General features: G+C 38.7%; 1 protein-coding gene across 1 annotated transcript in view; it reads left to right on the top strand.

Moving 5' to 3' along the window:
- The window catches only part of ENOPH1 (enolase-phosphatase 1), a 28,722-nt gene that overhangs the window by 15,791 nt on the left and 1,098 nt on the right, over positions 1-11,833 (top strand). Inside the window, exons 2-5 of the mRNA XM_006876947.1 lie at positions 766-867; positions 2,114-2,316; positions 8,151-8,283; positions 11,506-11,629. Of these exons, the coding sequence (XP_006877009.1) occupies positions 766-867; positions 2,114-2,316; positions 8,151-8,283; positions 11,506-11,629 (562 nt within the window). The remainder of the gene's footprint in view (positions 1-765; positions 868-2,113; positions 2,317-8,150; positions 8,284-11,505; positions 11,630-11,833) is intronic.

The raw sequence follows: 11,833 nt of genomic DNA, 5'->3' as shown, positions 1-11,833 counted from the left end.
AAATACTTATATATCCTACAAATATGTAAGAATGTGAAAGAGGATATTAATACATGGGTAACCCCAGGGAGGAAGTGGGTTATCTCTTGTTGCATGGTGGAGATTGCAGTCATTGAGATGAAACAAAGGGTGTGATTCATTGAATGTAAAATTGATGGTCTTGTCTGTAAACCTTCACTCAATTCAGAATAAAAAGTTTATTTAAAAAAAAGGAGTAGAAAAGCATTGACTATCTTCCACAATCAGTACTTAATTTCAGTGGGAGTAGGAAGAGACTTATAGAACATGGCCTCATGCTCCCTACTCAATATCAATAATTTGTGACAAGAAAGAGGCTGTTGGAGAAGCAGTTGATAATTACTACATCATCTTATCCAAATGATCCTTGCCCAAAAGTTCCATGTAACTTTTTAGTGTTATTTTTTCCTTCCAGATTTTAACATCACAGCTATCATTGACATGTATACTATACTCACAGTGTAAAGCAGAAATGGAGCTAGAGTGCTCAAATTTCTGTGGTGAAAATGATCAGGTGGTACTACTTGCCCATGGGTTAATTGTCAGGTTTGTCTAAATTGAAGCTGTCCCAGCATACAACTCCTTTGCAGTGTGGGCCTACATATGAAAAATAAGTCTCAAAGACAGAAAGTAGGAACAAAGACAAGGTGATTTAAAACTAGGTGGCATTAAATCATATATATATTTACAGCAAAATAAACCCTAAGACAACGGGAAAAAAAATTTTTTTTTTTTTCTTTTATCCAGGATACTTTATTTTCTTATATCAAAGAAAATGTTAAAGAGTATCTTCAGACACATTGGGAAGAAGAGGAATGCCAGCAGGATGTCAGTCTCTTGAGGAAACAGGTTGGGACATTTCTGTGCTTGATTCCACATTTCCAAATGTCTTAGAATTGAGAATGCCTAGAAAGGAAAGCTTTTGATATACTCAGAGCATATTCTGAAATACGTAGCCTTGATTCATGAATGTTGCAGAGACTTGACTGTTTAGGAATCCACAGCACATAATTAACCAGCCAGATCACAGTAGCTCTTTGTCTCTAGAATTGCATCTTTCTAGGTAGCATAGTTGATTACAAGCTGGTCTGCTAAACACAATGTCAGCAGCTTGTATCTACCAGTTGCTCCGCAGGAGAAAGCTGAATCTTTCTACTCCTGTAAAGATTTGGAGTCCTGGGTGGTGCTGCTGGATAATGTACCTGACTGCAAGGTTGGCAGTTTGAACTCACCAGCCATTCTTTGGAAACCATATACAGGGTCACTATGAGTTGGAACTGATTCGATGGCACATAACAATGCTCACATTTATAAAACTAAGCCCATTCTTGGTGGTATACAAAAGGTTTTGTGCATCCCATCTAGGTTTCATGAAAGTCTCAGCATGTTAGCATCTCATCAGTCTCAAATCTCACCCGCTTTATGGTGTGAGTCCCTGCTGTGAGCCTTCCTGCACCCAGTGCTCCTGATCCTCACACTTGCAGTTCCTCTCCAGATGTCCCATCCCATCTCGCCCTTGGTCTAGCCTTCATACCCGTGGATTCTTATGTGCTCATTGAGTTTTCAGGGATTGGGCACACACAGTGCTGTAGTATCATAATTCTAAATAGCTGTTAAGGGTTTTGCAAGATATAGGAGATTGTCAGAAACTGAATATGAATCAGAGAGTATTTTGCTAAGCTTCTTCTCATTGAATCCAGGCCTAAATTGATTTTATTGGGATAGTCTTTGTTCTTCCTTGGTTCTAGTGCAGAGAAAATAGTCAGATTTAATTAAAGTCCTAGTTTGTTGAATCATCATTATAGCATTACATGCTTTCTTTCCTCTCAACATAAAGCATGCCTCTAGGTGTAAATTTCAGTGTTAGCAATCTAGAAACAATAATATAAATATATTACTCATAATCAAGTTTCTTTTAGGAATCATTCATATCAGCCTTGAAATAGGTGATATTTTAATTTGCGAGAGTGCTAACTGATACTTGAAGAAAGTTCGTGTGCTTGCCATTCCAGGCCTCATTTTACGTGATCTGTATATATCTCATTTTATATAAAAATAAGCAAAAAGCAAACTTTGTGTTGTTTTTGACTTAAAGGCTGAAAAGGACTCCCACCTGGATGGGGCTGTTCCAATCCCTGCAGCATCTGGGAGTGGGGCAGATGACCTGCAGCAGATGATTCAGGCTGTCGTTGATAATGTCTTCTGGCAGATGTCTTTGGACCGAAAGACCACGGCACTGAAACAGCTGCAAGGCCACATGTGGAGAGCGGCATTCACAGCTGGGCACATGAAAACAGAGTATGTAGCTGCTCAAGTGACTTGAAACATTTTCCAACCCCAGATCCAATTGACACCTTTTTATTAGTCCTCTCTCTCACACCTGTAAATTGCATGATTAGAGAAATTGATAAAATCAAAGTTCTTGTTAGAAGTTTTTTGGCTTTTTTTTTTTTTAAGTTGGGCTCTAATATTGCATGCAGCTAAATTCCCCAGACCTGTATGTCTGGTTTTGTGGGACACCTGAAGACTCTTAATCCTAATTTAAAATAGCTTCCAAGAAAATGGTGAAATCCTGAACTAAGTCATGTTTGATCCTTAGCACATGAATGCTGCTTCCCAGCACCTTTAGATTACTTGCTTTCTGTTCTGCTAAAGAAATATGGATGGTTTGAAATTATATGCCCTGCCACTTGCGGGGTTTCTCAGAGAGTGTCAGCAGTGTCCTTTTGAGCAATCTCCAAAGATGTTTTGAGTTTTGGTTGTGAAGTTCCTGATGGTACTCCTGCCTAAGGAGACTCATGAGTTCTGTGTTGCTGAGAAATTCTTAATAAGACACACTGCCACTACAGAATTTAGGCTGCTACCTGATTTAATCCTAAATCCAAGATTGTTTCCAGCTGCATATGTTTCTTTCTGTCAAATGAGATTTCTTTACTTTGTTGTTCAGTGTTGTTCTGAACCCATAGGAACTGGCCCATAGGAACTCTGTAGAGTTTCAGAGGAGCCACTGGTGAGCTTGAACTGCTGACCCTGCGATTCAAATCAACTTTGCAGTCCAGTGCAGTAACCCACAGCACCATACCAGAACTCCGCATTTTTGCTTCCCAGTTTTAAAAGATACGTTAGACTTTTAGAGTAGGCCGGCAATCTGGAAATAGCATCTGATTCACTTCGTAAAACAATCAAAGAGTGGAACCAGGAGAATGTGACCCCTGTAGTTAGCCCTCACTTCTCTTGGTCTTAGTTCTCTAATTATAAATCCAGGGACTTGGAATTGAGTAATAATGGAAATTAATCATGGTAAAATGCTGTCTCCATGAGTGCAAACTATCCCATGTTTAATTATTTGTACTGGTTTTGAACTTACTGATCTCTTTCAATTAATGCAAAGAGGGCTTAGTATATTGCTTATTCCTGTTTAGAGTGCCTATAATTCACTACACATTGAGTTGATTAAATTCAGCTGAGAATAGAGAACTCGCTCTCTCCCCCAAGGTGGAAGACCCCAATATACAAGCAATAGTATTCAAAAGTAAGATGAGAAACTTGTAAATTTATGTTGGAATACTTCACCAGTAAGAATGTGATTCTCTAGGGGAATCTGCTAAAAATGTCTGAAGTTAGTTTCTTGGCTTATTTGTTTTAACTCTGGCAAAAACTATAAAGATCAGTGCATTGTTTATTAGCAGTTTTAATGATGTATGTTCAGAACAATCCAGAGAATCTTGTGGAATTAATAAGCAATAAATCATACTGATTTATTAAAACTTCCCAGTAGGGTTTCTTTATAAAATAAAAAAAAAAGAAATCTATGTAGCGTTTATTGTATGCCAGACATAGTTCGGAGTCCTTAGTAGATAGTAACTGATTTGACCCTCTTAGTAACTCTATAAGATGGATGCTATCACCTCTTTCCATATATATCATTATTATAACATGCAAGTAAAATTTTTCTGAACATAGCTCAAAGACAGCTGTAACAGTACATTGATAGGGAATTGCCAGAGATTCAACCGGATTCAGACAAGAACGTGGAACCAAGGGGATATGATTGCTGGCGTCAGATGAATTTTAGCTGAAAGCAGAGAATACCAGAAAGATGTTTACCTGTGCTTTATTGACTACGCAGAGGCTTTCAACTGCATGAATCATGACAAGCTATAACAACATTGTGGAGAATGAGCATTCCAGACACTTAACTATGCTCATGAGGAACCTGTACATAGACCAGAGTGAGTCATTCAAACAGAATAAGGGGACACTGAATAGTTTTAAGTCAGGAAAGTGTGTGCCAGGACTGTATTCCTTCATCATATTTATTCACTCTGTATGCTGAACAGATAATCCGAGAAGATGGGTTATATGACGAAGAACGTGGCATCAGGATTGGAGTCCTCACTCATTAACAGCCTGCTATATGATGGAGTGAGTCCTGCCGTGGTGCTGTGGGTTAATGCGCTGGATTGCAAGGTTGGTTTGAATCGCAAGGTCAACAGTTCAAGCTCACCAGCCGCTCCTCGGAAACCCAACACAGGGTCTCTATGAGTCATAACCTACTCCACAGCACTTAAACAACAACAACAACACATGCAGATGATACAACCTTGCTTGCTGAAAGCCAAGTGGACTTAAAATACTGATGAAGATCAAAGACCACTGCTTTCAGTGTGGGTTGCACCGCAATGTAAAGAATAGAAAATTCCTCACCACGGGCCCAATAAACAACATACATATAAATGGATAAAATATTGATGTAGTCTGAGATTTCTTTTTGCTTGAATCTACAATCAACACTCATGGAAGCAGCATTCAAGAAATCAAAGGATGTATTGCATTATGCAAACCTGCTGCACAAGCCCTCTTTTATTAAAGTGTTCAAGAGCAAAGATTTCAGTTTGAGGACTAAGAAGTTCCTGATCCAAGCCATGGTATTTTCAGGAACCTCATAAGTTGGACAAATGAATAAGGCAAACCACAGAAGAATTGATGTATTTGAGTTATGGTCTTGGAAAAGAATATTGAAAGTACCATGGACTGCCAGAAGAACAAAGAAATATGTCTTGCAGGAGTACGTCCAGAATACTTCTTAGAAGCTAGGATGACCAGACTTCATCTATCATAGTTCGGATATGTTATCATGAGGGACCAGTCCCTGGAGAAGAACATCATACTTGGTAATGTGCAGACTCCCAATGAAATGGATTGGTACATTGGGAGTCTGATGAAGATGAAGACTCCCAATGAAATGGATTGGTACATTGGCAGCAGCAATGGGCTCCAGCTTTAACAACAATTGTGAGGTTGGCGCAGGACCGGCAGCGTTTTGCTCTGTTGTACGTAGGGTCAGTATGAGTCACAGCTGACTTGATGGCACCCAACAGCAACAACATATAGCCATTTTCATTTCATTTCAAATGAGAAAACTGAGCCACAGTGAGGTTAAGTAATGGGCCCAAGGTCACATAACTACGGCTCACCTAGAGGAAAGTTGGCAGTATTTTACAAAATAGTTTAGAAAATAGTCAAGGTCTTAATGTGTGGTCTCTGCTATAACTCTAAATGATAGTGGTGCGAAGAGAAGCGTTTTAGGGGATGACGACATACACCAAATAGGTACGCTTGGAACATTGAGTTAGAACATAGCACGTTCTCACTAAATTATAATTCCCTATAAAGATTGTTATTAGTGCCGTCCAGTCAGTTCTGACTCAGCCACCCTGTGTAGGGTTTTCAAAGAGCAATTGGTAGGTTTAAACTGCCAACCTTGTAGTTAGCAGTCCAGTGCTAATCTTACTGCTCCACACTAGGAATCACAGTATAGGTAATTTCCATGTTTCAATATTCTTAACCTTTTAAAAAAATAGGTGGGTGTCTGATTTCTTGGGAATTAAAATGCATAGGAAGAAGCTCTGCCATGTATACAAGTGTGTATAACATAGAAACCTGAGTCATTACCATTTTTACACATTAACACTAAGACTTTATTTTTTAATTCACCCTCTATCCAGTAAATTACTCTCTCTTCCCTTCCACCACGGGTAAAACCATCAAAGAATGTTTTCTTTTTGTATGAAAACCTTTACATTTTGAGGTAACTGCAGGCCATGCAATTTTGTCATTTAAAGTGTAAGATTTTTACTATACTCACAATACCTTTTTTGTTTTTTAATTGTGAATTGAGTGAAGGTTTACAGACAAGACCATCAGTTTTACTTAACATTCAACAAATTATGTACTTTGTTTCATCTCAATGATTACAATCCCCTCCATCAACAGTTGTTGTCCCACTTCCTCCATGTGGTTACCCATGTACAAATATCCTCTTTCAAATTATTATACATATATAATAGGTCCTCATCTTTCTCCCCCAGAGTGGCTGGCAGGTTCAAATGATGGACCTTGTGGTTCGCAGTCCAGTTCTTATTGTATGGAGCCACCACATTCTCTATATTTGTGAGACATATAAATAATATTTTACGCTTCCTCCCATACCCATTTAGCCTTTGCCTCTGTCCATGTATCTACACACAGAACTCGGTTGTTCTAAGGTTGTGTATATAACATTATTTACCTCTGTCCCGTTTAGTCCTTGCATATTCTCCTGCGTCTTCCCCTATCTTTCCAAATTCCATGCAGGCATTTTCTCATAATTTCCTTCCAGGAAGATGCAGTGTTCTGGATGCAATGAAGAATATTACAGTGATCTATCAATGTGGTGATAATGAATTTGGAGTTATAACAATAGTTGGACTTCATGTGCAGTTCAATTGTTATATGTTGTTGGAGTTGAACATTACTGTTTTCTGTCCACTATGTTTCCCAACCTGATGTGGCACTGTGGGTTAATGCTCAAGACTGCAAAGCTCTTTGAACTGCAAGGTCGGCGGTTCAAGCTCACCAGCTGCTCCTTGGAAAACCTATACAGAGTTGCTATAGGTTGGAATCAATTAGACGGCACTTAACAACAACGATTTCCAACGGAGTCCTGGTGTGGCTCTGTAGGATAAGCACTCAACCATAGAAAGGTCAGTTTGAACCTCACGGTCGGTTCAAACTCACCAGCTGCTCCTTGGAAACCTGGCACAGGGTCACCATTAGTCAGAACCAGCTCAATGGCAATTAACAACAACAGTAGCAACATGATTCCCCTCAATGACACAGACATTGTTGAAGATGAGGCCACATAACTTGCTAAATGGCAGTGTTTTGAACAGTAAGTTGTAACAATTACCATCTTCAAATGATAACATCGGTAAATTAATATGCTGCAACACTGTATGTAGTTCATATTACTAATGATAGTCTGCAAACCTATACCCACCTCCCCTAAAAAAACAAAAGACCATAGGCAGTAATGCAAACATTTCATTGTGACTCAACTACATTGTAAGTTGGGAACTAGTACTGTATATGGAAGACACCATAAAACTGGTAGGGTAAGCATTCGACTGCAATGTTGGTTTGAATTGCAAGGTTCAAATCCACCATTGACGGCATCAATGGCACTTAAGAACAACACCATAAAACTGACTTTTGAGTGACCTCAAAATGTCAGGAATCAAACCATACAAACCTGCTGATTCGCTAATGTGAGATGGTATGAGTAACTTAACACATTTGTTACATAATTGTTCCCCCCTGTATAGTAAAATTTTTTTACTTCTTAAGTGCTATGTAGTTCAGTTTTCTGGGTAATCAAAGGTTTAAAGCTGTAAGCTTTGAATTATTTTGAGTGCAGTTTTATAGTATTGCCATGCTTTCTTAAGCTGGATATAATTTAACCATTTTTGTCATAAATGACAGCAAAGATTATATAAAGTACAACAGTTTTGTTCTTTTGAGTTGCTTGGGAGTGTTTTCATCGCTCATTTTATCCTTTATCCTGATCAGATTTTACTATTATCATTGTGGCTATCAAAAATGATTCTTCTCTCCACATAAATTGTTGCTTCTAATCTGCTGGTCCTGGAACTCTGAATATAAGCTTGTTAGAACTATAGACTTTTGGAGTCTCCTAGGAGTTGCTTCTCATGATGACCCTTGTGGACTTGATAGAGTAACTGATGGATCTTTGTTGACAGATTTCCATCTGGCTAGATGACTACAGTGTAACTTGCTCGTCTTTCTTCTAGGTTCTTTGAAGATGTAGTTCCAGCAGTCAGGAAATGGAGAGATGCTGGAATGAAGGTGTATATCTATTCTTCGGGGAGTGTAGAGGCACAGAAACTATTATTTGGGCATTCTACAGAGGGCAATATTCTTGAGGTAGGTTACGTGCTTATTTGTTGTTTTTTTGATTCTCAAAGCATAAAGTAATATTAAAGGAATATACTGTAGTTATAAGCTTATACATATGTCAAAAAGAAGTAGAAAATCTGGGAAATACAAGGAAGAGTGAAGTGTTTTCTTCTCTACTTTGTTGTGCATAATAATAATCTGGGGAAACTTGGTGCAAATGCAGAGCTCTGGGCCCTACTTCCTAGCAAATCTGATTTAGCAAGTCTGTGCTGGGTATTAGGAATCTGCAATTTGAACATCCACCTTAATTTTTTTATTTAATTCTGAAGAATTAAAAATTAAGGTGGATGTTCAAATTGCAGATTCCTAATGCTTCGAAATCTTAGTGACCCTGTATAGAGTTTCCAAGGAGTAGCTGGTGAATTTGAACCACTGATGTTATAGTTCAAACCACGCTTGCAGTTCAGTGTTTTATCCTACAGTGCCACACCAGCAGTAGTGCTGCAGCTACCTATATATCTAGCTACAGCTTGGAACCCTAGCAGCATAGTGGTTAAAGCACTCAGCTGCTAACCAAAGGTGTGGCTATTGAACTGTCACTCCTCTTGGGAAAAAACTATGACGGTCTGCTTCCATAAAACCTTTTGAAACCCCACAGGGGAGTTCCACTCTGTCACACTGAGTCAGAATCAGCTCAGTTGCAGTGGGTCTTTGGGTGTATTTGTATTTGCCTCTGTGTCTTATGTGTGCCTATCTAAAACAGGTAGTAAACAAGCATGTAAATCAGCCAGCTTTCCAGTACTTGAAAAACATCACTCAAAAGATGCTAATGGAATGCTTCCTTTGGATGCTTAAAATTATTTTGGGGTACCAAGTGAGGCAAACCTAAGAGAAAAGGAAAAATTCAAAACCAGTCTTAACCTTTCTTTTTTTTTTTAAGTTTTTGTTGTGATTTGAGTGAAAGTTTACAGGGCAGAGCTTTAATTTTACATTCAACAAATAGTGTATGTTGTTTCATTACAATGATTAGAATCTATAATCCCCTCCATGTACCATCAGCTAACAGTATTTCTCTATATTCATTTTAGCTTGTTTTTTTTTTAAACATTCAGGTATGTATAATAATTTAAACCACTGAAGGGTACATTCTGCAAGTCTGTCTTCTGGCCACCAGCTCTCAGCCCCTCTCTTCCCATGAATCTAGAGTCTTCAGCCACTTCCCCTTTCCATGTCTCCATCTCTGCCTCCATCTCTGGTGTCGCTGCTTTTCTGGATAAGGTCTCACATTCCAGTTATGCACTTCTCCCTTGATGGTCCTAGGGTCCTCTGTTTCTGGACTGTAAAATTAACCACTCCCCTGTTTTTGTTACAAAAGTCTACCTTTACAATTGTGACAGTCGCAATTAGTCATGATAACAATTATTCACTATTGAATTGTAAGAATCTTAACGCCATCCCTTTTCACTAGACCCATCTAGACAAGATGAAAACTATTCAGTGGGGACTCTATTAAACCCCCTTTTTAAACCTTGTAAGCCAGTCACTTCATGCCTTTATCGCCCCCTCATTTTAGGTAGCCATTGTCTAAGTTGCCTGTCCCTATCTACTCTGTATACAGAGGGGATAGCATTGATCCTTGATGTGAAGACTCCTTCCCTCTCTTTTTGAGTTACTGCATTTATGAGTATAGGTCAAGTTCATAAAATTGTAGCAATTTATACTTGTTTCCTTTATCAAAAATTGTTTTCTTTTAATCTTCCTCTATTCGAGTTCTGGTTATCAAGCCATCGAGGCTAGATTAGATGGCTACTATCTGCAAATTTGGGTGTTATTGTACCTCTCCACTCACTTCATATCAGCTGGATGCATCACTTTCAGCTCTAGGCCTCCATGGCCATGTCCTTGTCCGTGGGCTCAGGTGTCCCCAGGTCTCACCACACTTTGGACCAACCAGCCCTTCGTCTTCTGTCCCTCATCTTCATGTTAACGGGAGTCTATGGAATGTGGTTGAACTCAGCCCGTTTCTTCATTGCTGCCTTTCCCCCTCTTCCACTTACATTGTAGACCAGTGTGGTCACCAGCTAGCTTACGTGACTGCTCATGTGTTCCCTTTGAGTTTCAGTCTTAGAGGGGGTTTGAAGGGACTTGATTGCTTGCCTTGATGGCTTCCCAGCAAGCAACTTACTGTTGTAGTAGCCAATCACACTGCATTTTTGTTTTGGGTTTTTCTTGAAGATGTATCCTCTATTGCTCTAGCTGTTCCAGGCTGGTCAGCCTGTCCTTTCTTATGGGAATATCCCACCTCTGAATATTCTGGATGGGGCTCTGGATTCCACCTAAGGTCCTCTACAGTGTTAACTTTTTAAAAGTTAAATAAAAACAGAACAGCCTTCATATTACCTTCATTTATATTTGAATGACTAATTAGGCTTTTAGCTTACGAAAAGTTCTGAAAACATTCAAAGATCACATTATATTATCAAAAGCCTAGTTTTTTTTGTTTTTTTTTTAACTGTGGTAAGAATATACACAGCAAACATACAAAAATTCTACAATTTCTATATGTGTAAGTCAGTGACATTGATTATATTTTTCTAGTGGTGCAACCACTTGCTGTCATTTTCCAAATCCAGATCCTACTACCATCATTAACACATTCACTGCCCCCTGATACACACTTATTTTAATTGTTGGTTAAGTTAGCAGGCTATACATTTGACTCCAATTCTTCCTAAGAATTCAAGGGCATATCCTGGCTCTTGAGTAGACTTTCCAAATAAAATATCTGGGAGAAATAGTCTGTTGAAAGTACAATGACAGCTTATTACTGAGGCAGGGTAGAGGAAGTTTGTTCTACACATTGTCAAAGGGACAATGTGTAGAACATTACTCCAGCACTGAAATCTAGCTCGGAGTGCTAATTGTATTTATTAAGGATAGAAAGTGGGATATGCATACTTCAAAAGATTTTGGATCTAAAATTAACATAAATACCAAGTTGATAAAGTGATCTTAATATACACATTGAGCTGGTAATTTTCTTCCTCCAAATGATATTACTATAAAACCTTCCTTTATGTTTATTTTTGTGGCTCCCATAAATTCTATATTAAGTAGATTTTCAATAAATACTTAATGAGTAGAATTGCTATGATTGTCATGTGTTCCAGAGATAGGAGTGGGGAGGGAAAGGGATCAGCATTAGCAGGTGCATCTTCAGTCTTTCTATAACCCCCTACCTTTGTTTAGCTTTTCGATGGTTACTTCGATACCAACATTGGATACAAAGTGGAGAGTGAGAGTTATCGAAAGATTGCAGACAGCATTGGGTGCTCAACCAACAACATCCTGTTTCTGACAGATGTTACTCTAGGTGAGTAATCTGCCTTCTTACGTTGCATATTTCAGGAGTGCTACAAACACATTACCTGTTTAAATAAAGTTTATGTGGGGATCTTTGAAAAATGAAGCAGTTTAAGAAAAGAAAATAGTGAAGCAACCAACCCACCTCCCTCTTTAGCAAATCTTAGGGGTGGTAAGGGGAGCACAGTGGCTTCATAGGATGCAGTGTGAGCCC

This window comes from Chrysochloris asiatica, unplaced genomic scaffold (genome assembly GCF_000296735.1).
Source record: "Chrysochloris asiatica unplaced genomic scaffold, ChrAsi1.0 scaffold00434, whole genome shotgun sequence".
Lineage (NCBI taxonomy): Eukaryota > Metazoa > Chordata > Mammalia > Afrosoricida > Chrysochloridae > Chrysochloris > Chrysochloris asiatica.
The sequence above is the reverse complement of the archived record's forward strand: the minus strand, read 5'-3'. Positions and strand labels throughout refer to the sequence as shown.